Source organism: Protopterus annectens, chromosome 8.part1, assembly GCF_019279795.1.
Source record: "Protopterus annectens isolate FY-2018-M chromosome 8.part1, PAN1.0, whole genome shotgun sequence".
NCBI lineage: Eukaryota > Metazoa > Chordata > Ceratodontiformes > Protopteridae > Protopterus > Protopterus annectens.
The window spans coordinates 235,043,244-235,069,011 of NC_056742.1; the positions used below are offsets into that span (position 1 = coordinate 235,043,244).

Sequence of the window (25,768 nt, forward strand, 5' to 3'; positions counted from 1 at the left end):
TGTGCCCAGTAAAAATCTTGGCTACCACTGAAATTTTCCTCATATGCAGTCTGGTAAACAGAATCACTTGTTCTGTGGATGCATGTACCCCAGGGTTATCAGAATCTCTCTTGCAGAGCTTTAAAATGGTTAGTCAGAGATAGAAGGTAGTGTAAGAATTGCCCCTTGTCCGAAGGATGAAAGGCCATCTTGAAGGATGTGTTGGGACAGCAATCTAGGAGCAATGAAATGGCAACCTAGGAACACCAGAAAATGAGATGGAAAAAGATTGCACTTGGAAGTTCAGAGCAAATCCAAGGTTCTGGAAGAGGCTGACAGTGAACTGTAAGTCTCAAAGAATTTTATGTAGGGAAGTAGCTTGAATCAAGACATCATTCAAATGCCTACAACAGGGCTATACACTTTGTGAATACTCTTGGGAGTAGTGGAGATTACAAAAGGCAAAGCAGTAAACTGAAAGTGCAATCCTAAGGCACAGAATCTTAAAACATTCCTGTGATGTGGATGAATAGGAATATGAAGGTAAACATCCCTGAGATCCAAGGTAACCATAAAAGCTTTGAGAAAAATCAGACTGAAAAGATTTTGGCGTGTTAACATTTTGAATTTTGGAACCTTCAAAAAGGTGTTCGTGTTAGACAAATTCAGAATTTGTCTCCAGGTTCCTTCTTTTCTTAGTATTAGGAATAACTTGGAGTAGAATCTTTTTCCTTTTTTGATGGAAAGAAATAATTTCTATTACACCCTGATCTAGAAGGTCTGAAATGACTGAAGAACCCAGGCATTGTTGGTTTAGAGGTATTTGTGGGATTGCAAGCTGACCAGGAAAGGAATTCCATTGTAGAATGTACTTTTTTGAATGATCTGCAAAACCCTAGAATCTGTTGTGATTGCTTTCCTGAAGGGAAGACTGACAAAAAGTTTGCTAGGAAGTTTGAAAAGAGGTAGGCCGATTGGGACGGGGGGGGGGGGGGTCAGAATCTAGAACACTTATCTGAGAAAGGCCCTTTGTCTCCTTTAAAATCAGATTGGGGCTTGATAAACTACTTTGCCTCTTTTCTTGCTATTTATATACAAGTACTACAATTGATTTTATAGAGATCTGCACAATTAACAAAATGTAGACTCACCATCTCCTAACGTCTTGCTTCAGCTTTTACATTAACTTGTTAAAAACGAAAATAATGACTATATCTTTCTTTGGCCAACTATTTCTTAAAAAAAACATTTATAATGTAAATATAGTCACTGTATGTATTTGTTTGTTGAATAGCATGGTGTTTGCTCTACAAATTATGTGAGGTATACAGACACAAGGCCCCAATTCCCTGTGGCCATGTTAGCAAAGAATTTCTTTGCAAACAGGGAATAACATCAGGTAATTAGTGGGAGGAGCTGAGAAACAGCATTCCTCTTTTAGCTAGACATCACTTTATTTAGCTGTAGAGTGTTTGTTTGGCCTGTATTCAGCCTGAATATTGCTGATCCTCTGGCTATATTTTATTTTAAACTGAAGTTTTTTTTCCCCACCCACTTACCCAATTGTTGCTGTGTTCTTAAACTTGGTGGCTTCTGAGTTGCTCGCCCCTACTATAAGTCTGATTTTGCACACTCCTCCCAGTCCCATCTCATCAGCTCATTCTACTGAGTACAGAGAGATCATCTGAGAAGGCCCACCCCCTTAGTTTCTTAACCTTGAATTATCTTGTTTCCTTCCTTCTAACTTAACTTAAAAATGCACTTTAGTCAGCTGCTTTTATTGTATTTGTGTTTCTTTCTACTTTATTACTGTATTTTATGTTTGCTGCTTGTTCTTAAAAGTGTTCCATTGCATTTATTCTACAGCATTTATTACTGCTTGTTAGTAGCCTGGTTAAACTGTAACTGTTATTCTAAGCCTCTTGATTTTGGTTTAAGCACTTGGGCTTCAGGCCAGTTGTTTTACATTAAGAAGGTTTGTGGTCTACACTCTTGTGGCAGCAGAGGTAGTTTGCATCCTTCTAATTTAGGACTTGCTGGTTAAAGGCTTACTGTGTCTGTTATTCTAAAAGTGTCTTAGTTCTCGTTTAAGAGCTTGGGTTTCAGGCCAGTCATTCTACATTAAGAAGGTTTGTGGTCTACACTGTTGTGGGAGGAAAAAGATAGGGGAAGAGAATTTTAAACTAATGGTGCACAGGATGAAAATCAATACAGATAAGACAGCTGTAATGGCAGTAAATGGGGGAATCAGAAGAAGCTAAGAATTGAGATCGAAAGAAAAATAATGGAACAAAACAGCGTCAAGTATCTGGGAGGGGTGGCTGAGAAGAATGGAAGTCTGAATGAGGAGGTCAAAGCTAAAATCAGAGGGACTGCAGCCAAATGGCACAAAGTGTCAGGGGTAGTGTGTGACAGAAGAATTCCAAAGAGGCTGAAAAGTAAGGTCTACAAAACAGAGTGAGACAAGTTCTACTGTACAGTAAAGAAACCTGGACAGTAAAGGCAAAGCAATTGAGGAAGCTATAGGTAATGGAGATGAAGTATCTGAAATGGGTGGTAGGATGCACACTGTGGGGCAGACAGATAGATGAAGACATCAGAGCAGTAGCCCAAGTAACTCAAATTACAGAGAAGGTCAAAGAGAAAAGTTTTTATTGGTTCAAGTACATAAGCAGGAAAACACATGAGAATTTGGTGAAGGGGATTTGAGACGGATAGCAAGAAGGCAAGAAGAAATGAGGGTGTCCAGCAGAGCGATGGATGGATTGTGTGACAGCATACCTGAGAGAGTCAAGCATGACTGCAAGCAGAGTAGGAGAGTGGCACTGAATCGAGATAGAGCGATGGCGTCAGTTGACATGATACTCTGACCCCATGAAGAAAATGAGATAAAAAGGAGTTGATAATGATAACGACGATAATGATGGAAGGGAGGAAACACATACAGAAGCTTCCCCTATCCATGGGAATAAGAGCATCCATTCTCCAGGCATAGTTGAAATAAGAACTTCAAACATTCTGAAATGACTGTTCAGAGGTGGAGCAAAAAGATCTACCTTGTGGATACCCCACTGATGGACAATTTGAAGGAAGACCTTTTTGTTCTTTATCCATTCATGAGGCTCTGCATTGGATCTGCTCAGGTAGTCTGCCAAGCTGTTTTGATGGAAAATAAATTGCTTGGAAGAAAAGACTGTGAGGAGTAACAATCTTCCAAGCAATCATTGCTAATCTATGCAAGTGACAGAATATTGTGTCCCTGTTTGTTGATATACCACATGACAATGCAGTTGTATATCAAAGTCAGGAAAGTTCCTGGGAACAAAAGGGGATGGAGATATTGGACAGCAAGACAAAATACTTTCATATCTTCAATGTTTATATACTCTCTTCTGTCCTTTTTTGAGCAATGTCTCTTTATCTTGAAACTTTTTGAACACCCCCCCCCCCGGCCACACCTGATGCATCTATAGAGACCATTTGCAGAGGAGAAAAGGATCTCCTGGGTTTGACCATATCTGAGTGATCCACCAAAACAATGCTTTCTTCACAACAGGCAAGAGAGGAACTGGGAATGAAAGAGGATGAAGTAATGTGCCCAGAAAAAAATTTAGGTACCACTGAATTTTCCTCAAACAGAATCAATGGTACTGTGGATGCATGTACCTCAGGGTTATCAGAATCTCTTCTGCAGAGGTTAAAAAAAGGTTAGACAGGGATAGAAGGTAGTGTAAGAACTGACCCTTGTCCTAAGGAAGAAAGGCCATCATGAAGGATGTGTTGGGGCAGAAATCTAGGAACAATGAAATGGCAACCTGGGAACACCAGAAAATGAGATGGAAAAAGACTGCACTTGAAGATCAAAGCAAATCCAAGGTTCTGGAAGAGGCTGACAGTGAACTGTAAGTCTCAAAGAATTTTATGTAGGGAAGTAACATGAATCAAGACATCATCCAAATGCCTATAGCAGGGCTACATAATTTGTGAATACTCTTGGAGTAGCGGAGATTCCAAAAGGCAAAGCAATACACTGGAAGTACAATCCTAAGGCACAGAATCTTAAAACATTCCTGTGATGTGGATGAATAGGGGTATGAAGGTAAACATCCTTGAGATCCAAGGTAACCAGAAAAGCTTTGAGAAAAATCAGAGGGAAAAGAGTGTTAACATTTTGAATTTTGGAACCTTCAAAAAGGTGTTCAGGTTAACAAATTCAGAATTTGTCTCCAGATGCCTTCTTTTTTTCTTTTTTTCGTATTAGAAATAACTTGGAGTAGGTTCTTTTTTCCTTGTTTGATGGAAAGAAACAATTTCTATTACTCCCTGACCTAGAAGGTCTGAAATGACTGAAGGGACCCTGGCATAGTTGGTTTATAGGTATTTGAGGGCTTGCATGCTGACCAGGAAAGGAATTCCACTGTACCATGTACCTTTTTTGAATGATCTGTAAAATCCTAGAATCTATTGTGATTGCTTTCTTGAAGGGAAGATTGACAAAAAGTTTGCTGGGAAGTTTGAAAAGAGGTAAGCCGATGGGGGGGGGGGTGTCAGACTCTAGTATATTTATCTGAGAAAGACCCTTTGCGTCCTTTAAAATTAGATTTGGGCTTGATAAAATATTTTGCTTCTTTTCTCACTACCAAAATCTTAACATTTACATACAAGTATGACTTCATTTTATAGACATCTGCACAATTATCAAAATGTACACTCACCATCCCCTACCATCTTATTTTAGCTTTTACATTAACTTGTTAAATATGAAAATAATGAATATGTCTTTCTTTGCCCAACTCTCTGTTTGTTAAAAAAGCATTTATAATGTAAATATAGTAACTGTATGTGTTTGTTGAACAGCATGGTGTTTGCTCTACAAATTATGGAAGGTATACAGACACATGGCTCCAATTCCCTGGGGCATGTTAGCAAAGAATTAATTTGCAAACAGTGAATAACATCAGGTAATTAGTGGGAGGAGCTGAGAAACAGCACTCCTCTTTTAACCAGAAACAGCTCTATTTAGCTGGAGTGTTTGTTTGACCTGCTTGCTGTACTCTGCGTAAATATTGCTGATCTCTGGCTGCATTTTATTTTAAATTGAAGTTTTTATTTTTCCCATCCACTCACCCTATTGTTGTGGTGTTCTTAAACTTCGTGGCTTTTAAGTTGTCTGCTCCTACTGGACACTCCTCCCAGTCTCATCTCATCAGCTCATTCTACTGAGTACAGAGAGATCATTTGGGAAGGCCCACCTCCTTAGTTTCTTAACCATGAATTATCTTCTGTTTCCTCCCCTCCCACTTAACTTAAAAAAATGAACTTTAGTCAGCTGCTTTTACTGTATTTGTGTTTCTTTCTACTTTATTACTTTATTTTACATTTGCTGCTTGTTCTTAAAAGTATTTGACTGTATTTATTCTGCAGCATTTACTACTGCTTGTTAGTAGCCAGATTAAATTGTAACAGTTATTCTAAGCCTCTTGGTTTTGGTTTAAGCACTTGGCCTTCAGGCCAATTGCTTTACATTAAGAAGGTCTGAGGTCTACAGTCTTGTGGCAGGAGAGGTAGCTTACATCCTTCTAAGTTGGGAATTGCTGGTTAAAGGCTTAGTGTAACTGTTATTCTAAAAGTGTCTTAGTTCTGGTTTAATTGCTTGGACCTCAGGCCTGTTATTTTACACTAAGAAGGTTTGTGGTCTATACTCTTGTGGGAGGACAGGGTAGCCTCTGCCCTTCTAAGCTGGGAGTTTCTTGTTGAAAGCTTATTTGAACTGTTGTTTTTTCTGAAATTGGTGCACTTTGCTGTAGCATAGACTACATTCAGACATGCTTAATCTAGTCCTATTTGTGTAAGTTGAACATTAAACCGGGACATCTTTTGTTGGGAGGGTTCCCCTTCACTGCAGTGGCAGGGGTGTGTAGTTAGAACTCATTTAACTGAAGGTTGCTGGAACAGGGATCAGTTTTGAACTTTTTTACTGCTTACTTAATTTGATTAAATCAGTTTGCTCTTATTTGCTACATAAGCAAATCCAAGCAATCTGCTGATCTCTGCAAAACATAAGTAGAATTTTTCACTGTATGAACTGCATTTTTTTACCATATCACTGCTTATTTGAACTATTTTTTTTTAAATTGTTGTACTCTGTTTGCTGTAGCATAAACTAGATTAAGACCTGCAGAATCTAGTTCTATTTGTAAAAGTTGAACACTAAACCAGACCATCTTTTGTTGAAATGGGTTCCCCTGCACCCTAGTGGCAGAAGTGTGCAGTTATAACTAATCTAATTGAAGGTTGCTGGAACAGGGCCCAGTTTTGAACTTTTTTATTGGTTAATTTGCTTAAAACAGTTTGCTCTAATATGCTACATAAGCACCACATTTGCACTGGTTTGCACCTGCTTGCACATCTCTCATTGCCACATAGCGGTAGGCACCATTGGTGGTTATAGATACAGACATTTTTGCCTGCAAATGTTCCCTTAGTACTCTGCTGGTGCTCCATCGGTGAGTTCTCGTGATTGTCTTTCACTGACAAGTCATACAGTCAGCGAAGCTCCTGAGGTACCAACACAGAGCCTACCCACTAGCCCTTTGCATTTTTTGTCCACTTCTCCTGTCCTCTACTTTACCTGGTCCTTCCTATCCCCTCCGTTTTCTGACCACATCAACTTACTTAGCATTATGGATGGACAATTTCCCACGGTTTCTCCAGCCAGCCTGGGCAACATCGGCATCCTGAGGCAATGTAGCAATTGTCTCATGTACACTGACAACCCACTTCTTCTAGTCCACACAAATTCATTATGTGAGAGATGCATCTATATCAAGAACCTAGAATCCAGGCTCTCTCGCTCACTAGTCAGTTCATCTGTTACTAAGCAGGTTGTCAGCATGTACACCTCACCTCCTGCACCTACCAAACCAACAACACATAAACCTACATATGCGGTGGTCCTTATAAGAAGCTTACCTAAACATCAGAGACCTTCCAAACACAAACACAAGCATACTTCACATAATACATCCTCTGCAGAACATAGTACACATATGTCAAACATCAGTGTCTCACCAGTCAAGCCACTAAAGCATAACATAAAAACAAACATCTTAGTCAAAGGTGACTCAACTGTGAGACACACAGATGTCCCTCTCATCAGGTTAGATAAGGAAAAGATCATGGCCAGCTGTCTGTCAGGTGCTAGGATAAGCCACATCACACACACACACTAAAGATGATACCTCAATACAAACAAAAAATGACTGACTTCAACAACTGGCTTAGTTTCTGGTGTCATTCAAAGGGGATCCAAGATCTGTCATCCTGGGATGATATGGTCGACAGACCTCAATGCTGTGCCAGAGATGGTCTTCATCTGTCACTCCTGGGATTTGGGTTACTAACAAGGCTCTTGCCATCCTCATAGTGCCTTTTTTAGGCAATGTCACAAGAATAAAATTCCCAATGTAAAAATACCCTCTAAAAATAACCTCAAGGTTATGCTGCTAACTAAACGCTAGGAGTCTAAACCACAAACTGCACTCCCTGGAAGCAGTCCTCACCCTGGAAGATGCTAACATTTGAGCAGTTACTGAGACCTGGTTTAAGGCTGCAAAAAGCACCCCAGCTATACCAGGTTATATTTCCTTCCACATGTTCAGACCACAAACAGAAGGCATGAGAACTAAAGGAGGTGGTGTATCAATATTCATCAACGATAAATACACCTCTAGATTGGTTAAACAGCACAATTCCCTTGAATTACTTCAGGTGCAACTGACTGTAGGTAAGACCCTTCTTCAGGTCATTGCCAGCTATAGGACCCCCTCCATGAATCAGGACATCTACTCAGCATACTTGGATCTGCTTGAGTCAATCAATCAAGATACAACCAAACACCCTGATTTTGGGTGACTTTAATTACCTGTCCCTAGACTGAGTAAAGTATGTGTTCTAACTCACTTACCCAAAGATTCCTGGACTTTGTTAACGCCAATGACCTGGACCAGCTGGTTGACACATCCACAAGGGGCTCAAACATCCAGGACCTGGTGCTCACCAACATGGGGGACCGCTGCACCACTCCCAGTGTGTGATAGGATTTGACCACAAATCAGTCTTGCTAGAAGTAACTATTAACACAAGATCCTCCCTTAGCAACAACTAGACTAAAAAACTTCTCCAAGGCCAATTAAAACCTCTTACATCACGGCATAAAAAGCTTCATAGCCCCTCCCCCCAATGATGCAATAGACACCTATGCTGAGTTATACACTAATGCTTTATAAAAGTACCAGTACAACTGTACTGACTCTGCTATACCTGATAGAAACAGAGCAAGATCTTCAAGGAAAAACAAACCTGCCTGGTGGACAACTGCCATTATACAACAGGAAAAATAAATTGCTGTCTAAGAGTAGGAAGAAATGGTCTCAAAACTGGAAACACTCCCTCCTCAACTTAAACAAGCAAATAAGACTCATAGTGAAATCCTCCAAAGCTAACTATGAATCCAAATTAGCTTCCCTAACTAAGGATAACCAGAAAGAGTTCTTTAGTTACATCTGTAACCTCAAAGGTAAGGTCCACATTTGCGCTGAACTCACAGTTAATGGTACTACATATATAGAACCTGCGGATATAGCAAATCTTAACTCTCCTGTACCCACCACATATACCCCAAAGCATCCCTCACACCTGTCCCCCACCTAGTATCTCCAAGGAGCAGGTCTTAAATGCCCTCTCTAAGGCCAAAAACACAGCCTCTATGGGACCAGACAACATCCCGTGCTATGTTCTACATGGATTAAAACAGGAATTAGCATCACCACTGGGTACACTTTTCAATCACTGGCTTTGTCCCAGCAGAATGGAAAACAGCTACCATCATCCCTTTGTACAAAGGAGGTGCATCCATGGACCTCAGGAACTACAGACCCATTAGTCTGACCAGCCTTATCTGCAAGGCTATGGAACAAATCATCATGGACCTTATTAACAAAGATACAGGAAATCTTCAAATGCTCAACTCCACCAAGTTTGGCTTTGTCAAGGGGAGATCATGCCTGTTAAACTTGGTAGACTTCTTTGAGACAATCACCAAAGCCCTAGACGAGGGCAAATCTGTGCATACAGCCCACCTAGACTTAGCCAAGGCCTTTGACACAATTCCCCACTCAGGCATCATTGATAAACTCATCCAGCTGGGTATAAACCCATACACTGTCAGGTGGGTTGCAAACTGGCTCAATGACAGAACCTATACGGTCAAAACAGGGGACTCTACCTCCTCCAGCAGACCCATAAATAGTGGTGTTCCACAGGGGAGCAGTTCTGGGACCTCTACTATTTGGAATCTACTTCTCTGAAGTACAGGTTAAAGCTAAAGGACTGTGGCTGACAAAGTTTGCTGCTGTTTGCAAACTGGGAGCGATTAGTGAAACTCCTAGTGATATTAACATTGTGCAAGAAGGTCATACGCAGACTAATAACTGGTGCCAAAGTCATGGTCTTAAACTTAATGAAAAAAAAAAATGTATTATCATGCCCTTCAACAAGGGTGATGTTCCTGCAAACTACCACATCAATAGCAATACTCTAAGCACAAAGTCAGTGGTGAGAGATCTGGGAACATAGGTTAACAGCAACCTTAACTTCGATCACTATGTCTCCACAGTGGTAAGAAAGGCATTTTATATTGCACATCTCATATGTAAGGGCATTGCATCCAGAAAAAAAGAGGTTTTTACCCCGTGTACTCTTCCCTCTTCAGGCCAATAATAGAGTACAATGTTCCTTTGGTATGTTCCTTTTCAAACACCTGCAGCAATTGGAGAGATCACAAAGGTTCCTTAGGTTTCTTACAAAGAAAACGTACAGTTTTGTACCTACCATAAATGTACATGTTCGAGTGTATTCACTGTTGCAGTCATTACACTTGGGTTATCCTGCTGGCAGGCTATCCGCAGTCGGCCTGAATTCCAAAGTCCTGGTCCGGCACCAGTTGCTGTCACGGCTTCCCTGACGTCAGTGCACCAGGGGTATAAAAGATGCAGCCGACGCCATTTTCTTCAGTTTTTCTTGCCCCAGATGTCAGGTGCCCCCAAAAGGGTAGGCTAAAAATTTCTGATCATAAAAAAGCATGCACATAACCTCCATCTACAAGCAAATACACCACATAGGTTGTATAGAATAGAGAAGTACAGATAAGTCCCAGCAATAAAAGGGGGGTGGTGGAAGGGTAACCGGGACTGCAACAGTGAATACACACGAACATCTACATTTATGGTAGGTACACAACTGTACTATGTTCATCGTGTTTCACTGTTGCAGTCATTACACTTGGGTTGAATCCCAAAGCTGAGGTTGGGTGGCTGGGCCTAAATAGAATTAGGAGTGGCTATGAGGCCCTGCAGAACTGCAGTGGCAAAGCCTGCTCTGGATTTAGAGTAAAGAGGTAAGTGGCAGTGCTTGGTAAAAGTGTGCACTGAAGACCAGGTTGCAGCCTCCAAAATATCCTTGGTTGGGACTCCTCTGAGGATGGCTGCTGAAGTGGCTGCTGCTCTGGTAGAATGTGGCCTAATGCCCTTAGGCACTGATTTGCCATGTTGTGAATAGCAGAAACGAATGCAGTGGCCAATCCATTTTGAAATAGTCTGCTTTGAAATAGCTTTTCCTTGCGATCCTGCAGCATATGCCACTAAGAGTTGCTCAGTCTTTCTGAAATCTTTAGTTTTGTCCAAGTAAAAGCGTAGCTGTCTGTGTATGTCCAAAGAATGCAGAAGTCTCTCCCCCTTATTCTGCAGGTTTGGATAAAAGGTAGGCAAATGTATGGTTTGGTTAAGAGCCACACTGGACACTACCTTAGGCATAAATGTTGGGTTTGTCCTTAGAGAAACCCTGTCAGGATGGAAAATAATAAAAGATTCCACAGCTATTAGTGCCTGTAACTCTGAGACTCTTCTTGCTGAAGTTATTGCTAGGAGAAGAGCTGTTTTCCATGATAAGTATTTTATCTCAGCTGTATTGGCTGGCTCAAAAGGAGGCAGTGAGAGTTTTTCCAAGACAAAATTGAGGTCCCATTCCGGTATTGGAGCTCTACTTGGAGGTCTTATGTTTTTGGCCCCTCTGAGATACTGCCTTAGCAGTGGATGAGAAAAAATAGGTGGATCCGTATTGTAATGAGCTGAAATGGCAGAGGCATGGATCTTAATTGATGAGAAGGATAGGCCTTTGTCCAGCATCTCAGTTAAGTATTGTAAAATCTGAGGAATAGGAGAGTACATATGGACGTCCGTCTTCTGAACGGAGTTCAATTCTGTACATCAAATTTTGCACATTTAGATAGACAATGTAGTTTACATATTTTTTTAAATATTTCGGATGCGTTTTTAATATGTCTTTTGATCTGATACATTGTGTATGTATTGAATTCAACCTATGCTTATATTTTTCTCATGTTTTTAATGAACATCTCAAGTGTTTTTATTTGGATGTCCGAAAGTGGAGAACAAATGTTATTGGTAAAAATCTGAGGAATGTTTGGTACAAGCGTGTCAATTCCTTGTGCCTGGTTCCAAGCACAGAATCTCTTCCATTTTTCTGCATAAGATTTTCTGATGCTGGGCCTCCTGTCCTCCAAAATAACATCCATAACTGCTTTAGAGGGAGGTGTGTTCTGAATGGTTACATAATCTGCCATGCAGCCAAATTTAGGGTTCTGAGTTGGCTGTGTGGGATCTGATTGTTTTGTTGGGTCAGCAAGTGAGGGATCTGAGATAATGTCCAGGCTGGGCCTTGAGACAAGCTCTTTAGGATTGGGTACCAGTGCTGGCGTGGCCAGTCTGGGGCAATCAGGATCATCTTTGTCTTCTCTTTCTGACCTTCAGGAGTACCTTGGGGAGGAGAGGCAGAGGAGGGAAGGCATATACTGTGAGGGCTTTCCAGCTAAATGAAAGGGCGTCCACTTTCCATGCTTGTTCGTGATAAGTCCGAGTGCAGAATCTCTGTAGCTGGTAGTTGTGAGGGGAGGCAAATAGATCTATGTCTGGGCATCCCCATTTCCCTGTTATCAATCTGAAGATTTGTGGATCTAGTTTCCACTCGTGAGGATCCATGAGGTTTATGCTTAGTTCATCTGCCAAAGTATTTGTCTTTCCTGGCAGGAATTGTGCTTGCAGGTGTACTTGATAAGTCAATGCTGTGTTCCACAAAGTCATGGCTTGTCTGCAGAGGGGGTAGGAATGTGTGCCTCCTTGCTTGTTTATGTACTACATGACTGTAGTATTGTCCGTCTTTATCAGTAATTGTCCTGGATGAAGTAGGTCCTTGAAGGCTGTCAGGGCATTCTGTACAGCTAGCATCTCTTTTTGCTTGATATGAAGATGCATTTGGCTTGTGGGCCATGTGTCCTGAATACATTTTCCTGCCATATGTGCGCCCCAGGCATAATCTGATGCATCTGTTGTTAGTGTCTGCCTGGCGGTGGGTAAAGTGAATGGCTGTCCCTTGTTGTGGTGACAGGCCTTTGCCCACCATCGAAACTCCTGTTGCAGGCAGGGAATGAGAGTAATTAATGTTTCCAGGATGTGACAATGTTGAGTCCAAACACTTTTTAGATACCATTGTAGTTTCCTCATATGCAGTCTTGCATATGGAATTAGTAGAATGCAGGATGCCATGTAGCCCAGAGCCTGCAGAATTTTTCTTGCAGATAGCTGGGTCTTTGTTGCCATGTTTTCGAAGTAAGTAGTCAGTTGCCTTTGTTTGTCTGGCGTGAGATAAGCCATCTGGGTAGTTGTATTTAAGCTTGCACCCAGGAATATTATCTCTTGAGAGGGTACTAGGCTTGATTTCTTTTTGTTTAATGTGTACCCTAGGCAAATTAGTAATCTTTTTACAAACGCCAGATGCATTAATAGAATGTCTTTGGTCTCTGCTTGAGTAAGGCAGTCGTCCAAGTAGGGAAATATTTGAATTCCTCTTCGTCTGCAAAATGCAATTACTGGTGCCAGGCATTTTGTGAAGACCCTGGGCACAGTAGATAAGCCAAAGGGCAGTGCAGAGAATTGGTAGTGCATTGAGCCAGCTATGAATATGAGGTATCTTCTGCAATATTGTCTGATTGGGACATGCAGGTATGCCTCTTTGAGGTCCAAAGTTACAAGCCAAGCCTTCTTGCCCAGCATGGGCAGAAGCTGCTGCAGAGTCAACATTTTGAATTTTGGAACGTCCAGAAAAGTATTTAGAATAGACAGGTCCAGAAATGGTCTCCAGGCTTTGTCCTTTCTTGGTACTAAGAAAAGTCTTGAGTGAAATTCTTGTCCCTGCTCTTGTTGTGGAACTGGCTGAATAGCCCTCATGTCCATGAGAGATGAAACTTGTTTTTGTGCCTCTGCCCACTGATTGTGTGGCAGGTCTGGCATACCTTTCGCCTTTGGAAGGGTGTGAAAGTAGAACCTGTAGCCCTGAGAGATTATATTTAAGACCCATTTGTCCAGGGTGATCTTGTGCCAATTGTGTGAAAAAAGTGCTAGCTTTCCCCCTAAGAGAGCTGCCAAAAGATAAGTGCTTGGCATTGGCAGAGGGAAGTCATTGGGACAGTTTCCTATAAGGCTGTGATTTGTCTTCTCTGCTTTTGGAGGTAGAAGCACCCCATTATTTGGGCCTGTATGAGCCCTGGGGCTGTTGTCTGCCTCTAGGGCGTCTGTATCTGCCTCTTTGTGGCCTGTCTGACACTGGAAAGGACCAATTCTTAGAAGGCCAGTTCCTGCTAAATCTGGGTGGCTGTACCTGTAAGAAATCCTTTACTGTCTGCATAGATTTAGCTTTATCCTCCATTTTCTTCAACACCTCTTCTGCCTTTGCACCAAAGTATCATGCTGTAGTGGAGCATCCAATAATTTTGCTTTACCATGATCAGGCAGAGTCTGTTCCTTTAACCAAGCATGCCTTCTAATAACAGAACCTGTAACAGCGGCCCTGCAGGAGGCCTCCAGTGAATCATAACCACATTGCAAAAGTATGTTTTCCCACTTGTTCAGCTGCATGCAATAAATCCTGCAAATCTTTTTCAGAACATTTAGAATTTGTCAACATTTTTTGTTTTAACAAAGACATTAAGTATTGCTGATATTTGAGCATATGAAACTGACAATTTAAAGCCCTTACAGCCAAGGTAGCAGAAGTGTACACTTTTTTCCCCCATCTGTCCAGAGCCCTAGAATCTCTATCTGAGGGGACAGGGCTTTTAGCAGTGGCAGCCTTGATCCCTTTGGGACCATGTGAGATAGTTTCTGGGTCCGCAGCAGGGTTTTTATATAGAAATTTATGGGAAACTGGAACCCTGTAGTATCTGTCCGGCAGGTAAAGAGTCTGGAGACAGGCCGGACTCTGAAAATACATCATCTACTATGTCTAGAACAGGAGGGATTGCAAGAGGTCTATGCTGAGGAAGTAAAAGAAAGTCTCTGAGCCTTTTCTTAGAATTTGAATAATCTTGGCTCTCCCATTGGAAATGCTCCCTCATGGTATGCAGGGTTTCCCCCAAATGAGTAATCCTCAGGAGGAGAAGCTGAAGGGATAGAATCTTCAGCATCAGAATCCTCATAGGGAGGAATAGAATACCCCTGTTCTGAAGAGGAATCAGAGGAAATGGAAACCTGATCAGAGGAATCATATTCAGTATCTTGCCAAGGCCTCTTATCAGGAGGGGGGGTGGGAACCCCTGATCAAAGTAATTAGGTCTTCGGCATAGAAGTCTGCCCTGGAGAATGCTGTACTTGTTTCCTTGTCTTTAAAACTGCTTTTGACCTTGTCTTGGATGCTGAAGTAGGCTTTATATAAAGTTGTGTAGGTCTGAAAACACCCTCAGAAGCCGATGCCTGCTCAGCGGCTCCGGACCCATCTGAGGGATTAATTTCCGAAGGGCCAATACCTTGAGTATCCAGAGGCCTAGTTGTCTCCACGTGGGAGTCGGAGGCGGCCTGTGGCTCTGAGGTAGCAGGAGTCAGGGGCTGCGAAAGCGCCTCACTGAGCACCGGCGAACTGGCGACTGGTCTAGAAGAGGTTTCGTCGTCTGTTTTGGACCTCGGATGCCTGTCATTTTCTTTATCCTTGCATTTTTTATGAATTCCGGTCGTCAGTTGTTCCGACGGCATTATATAGTTAAACCTTCGGCCAAAGTAATGAAAAGCAAAATTGTACTGACGCTTTATCATGCGTTGGTTAAATCTAGCACAAAACCGACAACTAGCAACGTCGTGGTCAGGGCCTAGGCAAGGAATACAGTAAAAATGAAAATCCTTATGAGGTATTTGCTTCCCACAAGAAATGCAATTGTTAAATTTTTCTGACATCGTTCTGGAGCAAGAAAAAAGTTTCCCCAATGGGGTACTTAGCTTTATTGAAGACTTCGGATCTGAAATTCAATTTCGAAAATCTCAGGAGTCGGCCGACCGGCACTTGCGCACTGCTTTTGCTTCGGGCACCGCGCGGCAAGAAAGACTGAAGAAAATGGCTTCGGCTGCATCTTTTATACCCCTGGCGCACTGACGTCAGGGAAGAGGTGACAGCAACCGACGTTGGACCACGACTTTGGAATTCAGGCCGACTGTGGGTAGCCTGCCAGCAGGATAACCCAAGTGTAATGACTGCAACAGTGAAACACAATGAACATCTCAGGGTCTTCAAGATTTGTCTTATGCGGATGGACTGAAATCATTGTCACTTTACTCTGTGTCACACAGACTGCTCAGAGGAGACCTGTGCCTTGCATATAGAGCAATCTCTGACCCAGCTTTAATGAAAAGGCTGCACATTCGCAAGTCAAATGTCCACAGGTCATTCACTCAAAGGATCTTAACCTGATATGTCATATCAGCAGAACTTGCGGGACAGACAGATTTGTCTCACAGAGATTGCCCCACATTTTGGAACAAGCTTCCTATTCATGTTAAACAAAGCCCTTAATTGGCCCTCCTTAAGCGTAACTTGGATGATTGGATGTCTAATTGGAAATTCACCCGGGGGTTCCACCTGGTGCAGATCTTAGTGTCTGCTTGAACCAGACATGCTTGGGAACACAGGTTGAACTTGGCTAAGCTTGTAAGGGCCCTAGGGCCATTAGCCTAGTAACCTCCTGTGATCCTATAATCCTATGGTCATGTCTAATAAAGATCACATGAAATCAGTATACCTGCCTACCTAACAAAATAAGAAATAAAAATACTAAGGTCACTTCAAAACATTAAGCTAATTACTGACATATACATTAACGATTTGATGAAATAGCATATTTTTAATAAGAGAAACATAATGACCAGAACCTCACCATATCTAGAAGAAAATAATGTACTCAGATATAGTTTCCAGCAGCATACGACTTATAGCAAATCATTCCTATCAATTCCGACTGAACAAATTTCATCTTCTTGCCATTTTCATATTTATTTATTTATTTTACATTTGTTTACCGGGAAGGTCCGACTGGACAGAGCTGTCCGTTTTCAGTGGAGGCCCGGGGAAAAACTCTCCAGAACAATTGCTAACATACTATACATAAGATATTTACACATTCAGTTATAAAAATATAGCAGACACCATATGATTGCATAAGATATTTACATAAGCATAGAGATTTGGACATACAATTAAAAGTACAGCAGGTAGTAACATATGATGGCTGTTCATACAGTATGTTTACTAGAGATAATCTTGAAGATGTACTGAAGATAATATGCATGGCTGCTCTCTGTCTCTCTCTGAAACTCTTTCCATTTCTTTTCAATTTACATAAACTATCCCACCATGCTTTGATCATCTCAGAATACGGCCTAGACCTGTTATGGGAAATATGTAACAGTTTGTGACTTAGAACTGCAAACAGATTAATTCTCTATGAAAGCCATGAACAGAATGGGTAAAGGATGACTGCTTACAACTTTCAGCTACAATGAATCTAAACTAAGAATGATCAGTGATCAGTAAAGGGCTGTGGGGAGCAGAAGACACATGCATGGGGGTGGGGGGGGGCTTTATGGACAAAGCAACCCCAGAAAATGGCAGTGAAATGTTATTTTATCATTAATGACACAGTTCATTGTTATACTCCCAGTTTCACAATTCTAACAATCAGACATCAATGGTTAAACTGCTTTTCATACTCCTCTTCTTTTTCTTACTGCTTTTATATTGTTTACTGTGAAGGGTTAGGCACTTCTTTTCTTTCTGCATTTCATCAGCATGACGGGGAACAGGCCGACGCCACCCCCACACACACGTGCACACTTAGCACTATCAAACACATTTCAAACAAGCTTTTTATTTTTTTCCTATACTGTCCATTTTCACCAGTGCAGGTGCCAACTCCTCAGACATCAGTGAGTACAATGTTGTTGCTCTTCTACAACTCTTCACCGTAACTCTGCTTCTTCCAATGGTCTGTTTACAATAAACACCTTATACCTTGCCAAACCTCTTGCAAAAGTATGCTTTTTGGGGGGGCAAAATGGTGTCTATAGCTTTTTTCCTAGTGTCTACATTAAACCAGTACAGACACAGCATTTGCTCTGCACTCCATCTATGACATTTCACAATGAAACACATTTAAATTTTACTCATTATTTATTTCTCTTCCTCTAGTTTGCAAACCCAAGGCAAACATTATCACTGTGTCACCCTCCTGGCTATTTTTTAAATACAAAAAATGATCCTGATCTAATTAAAGTTTGTAGTAACTAAAGAACATACCTTCTGTAAAGATTTTCGACAAATATGTACTTAGCACTGTAAATTGATCTCTCCATAATTTGAACAGGCATAATCTTGAAAAAAAAGTAAAATTCTGTGTTATACATGAACTGATATCTTCATCAGATCTTTTCAAAGAAACAGGTTTTACAATATATTTATATCAGGTTACTGAAAAAAATGAACAAACTTGTAATATCATAACTGCAACAGCAAGCAGGAAAACTAGACCTGTGATGAAATATATGCACATCATTAAGCAACTGTCATCTACTAGAGGTATGTCAAAGAAAAAAAATGTTAATCCAGTTACATTATATTGCAGGCTGAAGCAAATCACTTTCAGATTGCTGTGTTTAGGTATCTGTTTTTTGTATATTACAAGTCAGAAAACTGTCCTAGATTTGAAGTAGATGAATGTTGCAGTGAAATAAATTCTATTCCAGATTACTTCACAACCAGTCTTCATTTAAACACTCCCTCCATGAGCCACATTTTAAAACATACTTTTTATGATTAAAAAGGGCCATCAATGAATGTCTGATACATCTAAAATGTATGGCTTTATCCTTTCTACAATGAGATGCCAGATAAACATTTTTGTTGACGTAGTCTCTGTCCAACTGGAGACACTTTCTCTTAAATAACAACATAATTTTCTTTATTAATATGAAACAAATATAGATTTCAACAAGTAGGTAGCTTATTTATATTCCCACAGATGAAAGTAAAAGAAAGACCCACACAGAAAAACAAACAAGGAACTCAATAATACATTTTATATTAAAAGGTAAATCAATCTACAAGAGATTCAAAACTATTCTAATAACTTTTGTGAACACTTTAGGAAATGGCATAGTTTCAAAATCCCTAAGAGGAACTTTTTGCATGGATGCATGCCATTTTGCAGGATGACCCGTTATACATAACCATTTCAAAGGACTCAATATCACTGGGGTTTTTTTGCCAAAATAAGAGCTCAATAGAGTAGAATTTCAGTTCTTTCCAATGTTTACTGTAATAGTAAAGTGTTTCAAATACAAACTACTATTTTATGCAAACTTTAGAAGAAATTAGGAAATTGTTTTAGGTTTTTCCTCATGATACGTCACTGCAAAAATAGGGACTATCCTGCTTAAAGACAGAGGTGGTAACCCAATGGCCTGGCCCAAGCCTGGAAAATTCCCAGAAATTCAGCTTGGTGAAAAAGCCTAGAAACAAAATCATTACTGCAATACAAAGATATTTCTGCATCAGAATGGAGAGTCCTTGGCTGACAAACATTTCATAGGTATTTCTGTAAGCCACTAAGTTACCCAAAGTGTTCTCTCTATATATCTCAAAATGTCAGGGATGCCACAATATAAATGAAGGCTGCTGGGAGCATTTTTGCTATTGAAATCTTCAACAATAACTTCTGTCAAGGAAAACAACGAACTCAAATGGACTGAGTCAACGTGAAACTCATAAAAGGATTGAGTCAACGTGTCTGCTGAATAATTTCTGTCACCTTTAAATCAACTGATTTAGGAAGTCTGATAGTTCTATTCATCTCTTGTAATTATCTTAGCAGAGTTACCTCTCATTTCAACCACAGCTTAAATGTATTTATTTATTTATCTATATTTTTATTAAATTCTATTGACTAGGCTGTTGAACAGGTCATTGCTCATCTTCAGTGGAGGCCCAAGGGTAAAAGTGCAAAAAAAAATGAAAGAAAGAAATATGACCAACCAAGAAGTGTACAAAAGCATTTAGAACACACAAATAGGTTAAGCAAGTAAGCAGTCAACTTTTGGTTACGTACAACACAGTAGCAGTACAATTAACTAAGTCCAAAGAAAGTAAGTGAGAACAAATTAGACTACATAAAAAATGACATAATATCAATTATAAAAATAATGATAAACACTAACCAACAAAAAAGTGATCATTGCTGTAGAAAGTATAAGCTGGGTGCTGAAGTAGGGGCTGGTTGTTGAGTATAAAGGTGAAGTGGGGCAGTCTAGGAGGGAGGCACAGTAGGTTACAGTTGAAGGGATTACAGGGCTTACTGGAGGAACAGTTGAGAGGACAAAGGAAGAGTGAACATCAAGGCAGTGATGCACATATCAAGGAAAGCATGGAACCTTGAAAACAAAAGTTAGAGCTATGTCAGGACCACCTGGATCAAGTATGCATAAATCCCTAGTGTTCTAAGATGCATGCTTTAATCTATTTTATCTTTGCTGGCTTAAGCGATGGTGTTCTAAGACACAGGCGGTGAAGACAATATCACTATGCCTGCTGCTGCTTCCTGCCACCTCAGAAAGGTGCTTCTGGTTCTCAGTCTCAAGGAAAATTCATGTCATGATACGGACTTGCTCATGGCATGGTATCCAGACCCATTTGGTATCTTATGATTAGACTGCGGGTAGGCAAGCTTCTGCTTCTATTTACTTTTAGACGTGATGTGTCTAAAATGAACTTGCTGCCATCAGTGATAACAAACTTGGCAGGTTAAAATAAAATGCCAAATCCAGTTTACATAACAATGAAGCAGAATAAAATAAAAATGTTTGAGAGCTGAACCACCCCTGAAAATATGTTACTTGTTCTAATTATTTCAAAAATGGTAGTTACGTACTTACATAACACTGGATCCTTTCAAGCTTGTCCGTCTAATATGACTTGTTGGTCCTCAAGCTGCTTGCCAGATCCAACTCTGCAAAATTAATGCCCCAGCATCAAGCCCATTTAAATGTTTCCCTCCTATAATGCATCTGGCTGTGATGCTTTCTCACATCAAGTTTGCTGGCCCAGGGTACAGAGAACCTATAATGGTCTTCCAGGTCCTTCAGTATTAGGTATAGGAAAGGGGACAGGGGGAGCGATGTCGTACAGGATGGACAATGGTGAAAGGATCCAGCATTATGTTAAGTGCATAACTACCGCATCCTACTTATCCCACATGTCCAATATGATTTGTGGGTCAGACTCCTAAGCTACTCACTCTCAAGTGGTTATCATGACAGGAGGCCTTTCAAGATAGTAATCTAAAGGATGCACTAGGTCTAGAAATTATGCCCAGCTTGTAATGTTTAGCAAAGGTCATATAAGGAAGCTCAGGTAGCAGCTGTTCAAATCTCATCTGCCAAAGAGTACCAAAAGAAGAAAGGGGATATGTCCACCAATCTTGTAGAATGTACCTTTGGTTTAAATGGTAAAGGATGACTGCTGGAAGTGCAGATGAAGGTTAGGCAATCTGAAATCCATATGGACAAAGTAATCTTGGAAAATTTCAAACCCAATCTATTACGGGCAAAAGAAACAAACAGTTAGGGTCCTTTTCTGATGACCTTGGTTACAACTGTCTGTGCAAATCCAGAGTGTGAACCAAGTACTGTCCCCATTAGAGGGTTTGGGAAAGAACATTGGTAGAGGTATGGGCTGGTTTAAGTTAGATTTGGATGCCAACTTAGGAAGAAAGGTTAAGAGTGATGTGAAAAGGCCTTGTTTTTGTCAAAAAGTAAATAAGATGGAGAAGCTAACAGAGCATGTCACCCACAAATTCTTTCCGTTGATGTTAAGGCACAAGAAATAAAGTCTTTCCAAGACAGGAATTTTGAAGAAGTGGTAGATGCCAGCTCAAAGGGGGCCTTTTATTTAAGCCACCAACACAAAATTGAGTTCCAGTGGAGAAATGGTTTCCTGACTGAGGGAGGATGAGACAGGAATGTACCCTTAAAAAGACCTTACAAGACCTATGAGAATCTTATGAATAGGAGTCAAAGCCTTGATGCAAATTACAAACTGCAGCTACCTGTACTTTAACAGATGAATAGAGGGAACCTAAAGAAAAAAGTTGTGAAAGGAAGAGAAATACCTGAGAAATCGATACAATGAAGGGATCAATTCTCTGAGCAGTTGCCCAAACTGCAAAACATGTCCACTGTCTCTTATACATCTTACAAGCAGAAGCCTTCTTGGAGGTGAAAACAATATGCACTAACTCTTGAAACAACTGGTCATTACTGGAACTGAAGAAACCATGTGGTTAATTTCAGACTGTGAAGATCTGGGTGAGGTGACCTTTAGGGGTTGGAAATAAGAGCCTTTCTGGGATCCAACTGCGAGACTGACTCCCAGATTCAAGGCCTGAGAAAGGGAAACCACATTTAACTGCAAGTATGGAATGATGAGGGTCACTACTGCTTTGCATATGATTGTTTTTTGGATAAATCTGGACATCAGGGGAACAGGTGTAAAGAAGCCCAGTTGGTCACTGCCCAACCAGAGAATCTCTTGGGGACTGTCCCTTTGAAGGAATTAGGGCAAAGCAGTTGCTGCACTTGGTGTTCATTGGGACATGAAAAGAACTCAGCAAGTATAGCCCCAATGATGACAGAGGCACCACTTGTTGACTGACAGACCACTTGTGAGGCAAGAGAATGGATCTCCTGAGCTTGTCTGCAAGACAGTTTGTCTTTCCAGGAATATAAAATGAAAAAGAGAGACCAACAGCTGTTGCACCAATTTACTTTATTAGGCTAGTAGCAAAAACTACATAACCATAGAATGAAGATACATACAGTCCAGTTTCGGCAAAAAGACTGCAATGCCTTCCTCAGTGTCAATGTGTTAGTATCAAACATTCCCCATATACAGCTTATAATCAAAATCACATGGTCCAATTAAAGATGCTCTTTTAGTCCTGGGGGAAATAATCCCCCTAATTTAATAATCCACTTTTTCTCTTTCTGGTTCAAAATATGATGCCAGCCAGCTTAACTGGATCTGTGTGCTGTTATTCTGTCAATAATAACAAAGTTGAAATAAGCAGCTGGATGTATTAATGTATGTTTATATAAGGCATTCGTATTTTTCTTATGACTAATGTCACAAAAATGTTCACCCATCCGAACCTTCAGCGGACGTGAAGTTTGCCCTACATAGAATGCTGACTTTTGTTGTCCCCTTGTAGCAGGCAGTCAGGTATTTCCTGCCCCTTTGGATCTTTGTGAGTCAGGAAAGGACCAATTTTGCAGGCCAGTTCCTCAACCCTTGGGTGGAACTCTGCAAAAATCTTTAACGCGCTTGTAAGATTTTGCCTTTTTTCCATTTTCATTACCTTCATTACCTGTGTAACAAACAAACTCTGGAATCTGAGAAATCCTGTTCCTGCCATTGGAATTGTTCTCGCGTGCATGTAAGGGAATTCTCTTTCTTCTGGTTCAGCAGCGCTGCTGAATGGATTCTTCATGTCTTGAGTTCCTTCATAATTGGAGAATGAGCCTCTGGCTGTATCTATATCTGAGTCATCCCCATCCATCATCCAGACACAGGCTTGACGACAGGACAACCCAGATGTTATGACTGCAGATGCATCCATGAAGGACATCAATGACGTTGCTAAATAAATTACCCAATCTGACTGACAGTTGGCATAAAAGGGGATATCAAAAACGTGACCAGTATTACTACTACTAAAGGTTTTGGATTTAGTCATTTTGGAACAATAACAGTGGCCACAGGGAAAACAGCCAATCAACCGATCCCCCAATAAGGTAGTTTGTGTTAGGGACATATCAGATGATGTATAGTGTTTATAGCGATTGAAATAAGAACCCAGATTCTTGCCTTTTTTAAAAGAAAAAGAAAGAACAGTTTTGAACCTACCATAAATGTAGATGTTCGAGTGCTAATACAGCTGCAGTCATAACAGATGGGTTCTCCTGCCGTCAGGCGGGTCCTCGGTCGGTCGAATTCCAAAGTCTAGGTCCGGCGTCAGTTGTCGTCGCTTCTTCCCTGACGTCAGTGCGACAGGGGTATAAAAGAACCAGCCGACGCCATGTTCTTCAGTTTTTCTTGCCACGCGGTGCCCGAAGCAGAAGCAGTTCACATTGCTTCGGGCACCGCGCGGCAAGAAAGACTGAAGAACATGGCGTCGGCTGGTTCTTTTATACCCCTGTCGCACTGACGTCAGGGAAGAAGCTTACGACCGACGCCGGACCTAGACTTTGGAATTCGGACGACCGAGGACCCGCCTGACGGCAGGAGAACCCATCTGTTATGACTGCAGCTGTATGCACGATGAACATCATGTAGTAGGTAAGATGCCAGACAATGTGTGGTCAAGCCAGCAACATATTCCAATGGCGTCGGACACTTTGCATAAGTGAGTTAGTAGTGGTCCTGCCATATGTGGTTACAAATCTAATGGCAGAATTGTCATGATCGGTTTTGACTTTATATTGAAGGAGATCAGCCCTGGCCAAAAGGTCAACTGTGTTGGAAGCCCGATATATATAACCAGCTTGATAGCCCCTATCTTTAAATCTGGAAATAAGATCTTGTTTGAAAAGATCATATGAATGTTCATCAGAGCAGATACATTTTCCCCAAATAAACTGGGACTTGGGGAATATTATTGCAAACATGAGGAGGATGATAGCTGGTTGTATGGAGGAGGGAATTGTACTGGGGAAATTTATGGTGCACCTGAGTGGAGAGTGTATTATCAAAATTTCTCCCAACCATAACATCCAAAAAGATAATATTGTTTGGATCATAATTGACCGTAAATTCAATTCCCCATTTGTTTTCATTATAATAATCTACAAACTCATGTAAATAATCAACATCGGCCCTCCACACCAACCAGCAATCATCCAAATACCTCCTCCAAATGTCGATTTCATCAAGGTATAGATTGTAGGATTGATCGTAAATAATCTGTTCCTCAACAAAAGCCATAAACAAGTCGGCATATATAGGGGCAAAGGATGCCCCCATGGCAGTTCCCTTATTTTGAAGATAACATTCACCCTGATAAAAAAAGACATTGTTGGTGAGAACATGTTCAGTAAGAACTATGAGAAAGGTGTTGAAACCAGGCTGGTATAGCTTCGATTTGTACAACCAATATTCCAATGCATCGATGCCAGCCCTGTGAGGGATTTTAGTATATAGTGCTTTTACATCGAGGGTACAGAGCAGCCAACCTGGTTCCAACTGCATGTCTGCAATAACCCTAAGAAATTCCGTGGTGTCTTGTAACCTTGCACGTACCCATTTAAGAAGAGGCTTCAAGTATCTGGTTAAAAATAAAGAGAGTGGTTCTGTTAAGGAATTCCTGCCCAAAACAATAGGTCTACCAGGGGGATTAGTGGCATGATTGTGTATTTTGGGCAGAAAATATATGTATTTATGTACCGGTTCATCCACCGTGAGGTGTTGTAAGGTGTTTTGTGTAATGATCCCTTCTTCCTTTGCTAGTGCTAAACATTCATCTATTTGCCTCTTAAAAAGTGGAGTAGGGTCAGTAACCAAATGTGAATAATACCTGCCATCCATGAGTTGCCTTTTTGCCTCAGTGTCATATTGGGTCCAATCTTGAACCACAACAGCGCCACCCTTATCGGCCATTATTATGACCAACTGATGACTGTTGGCCAAATTTGAAATGACCTCCATTATCGGCCCTGGATATGTTGCTGGGTTTCACCCTGGTTTCCTTGGCATAAAAATGTAGATCTTTGAGTATGGCATTCTGAAACAAAGAAACAGTATGATGCATGGGAGGCATGAATGTAGAGCTGTGGTACCTGAACTCATTCTGAGTATCCACAGTCTCTCTGCCATGAAAAAACAATTTTAAATTTCTACAAAATCTGATTACATCATCTGTAAAACAATCTTCAGCCACAAAGAAACCAGGAATGAATGAAAGACCTTTATTTAGAATTTGAATCTCAGTGTCAGTGAGAGAACAGGAGGAAATGTTAAAAGCATTCATTGTTTCGTGACTATCATTTTCAACAGTGCCTGCATGTTGTCTACCTGATTTGTGCTTCCTGCCTCCCCTTCTAGGTTTTGTCCTAAAGGGACACAAGTGTTGGAAAGTTTATGGGCTGGTGAGCCTGTAGGACCCCAGATATCTGGTTCAAAACTGGAAGAAGAGTCATTCCCAGAACTATCTGCACTAAATGCCGATGGTTTCTTAAGGATAGGGTATACCCGTTTCCTTTTAGAAATGTTTTTTGGTGTCTGAAAAAAACTT

General features: G+C 40.9%; 1 protein-coding gene across 2 annotated transcripts in view; it reads right to left on the reverse strand.

The window, feature by feature from the left end:
* Positions 1–25,768, reverse strand: part of TK2 (thymidine kinase 2) — a 402,342-nt gene that overhangs the window by 172,351 nt on the left and 204,223 nt on the right. For both annotated transcript variants that reach the window (XM_044081822.1, XM_044081821.1), the window contains exon 6: positions 17,728–17,801. In XM_044081822.1, coding sequence (XP_043937757.1) covers positions 17,728–17,801 — 74 coding nt within the window. The remainder of the gene's footprint in view (positions 1–17,727; positions 17,802–25,768) is intronic.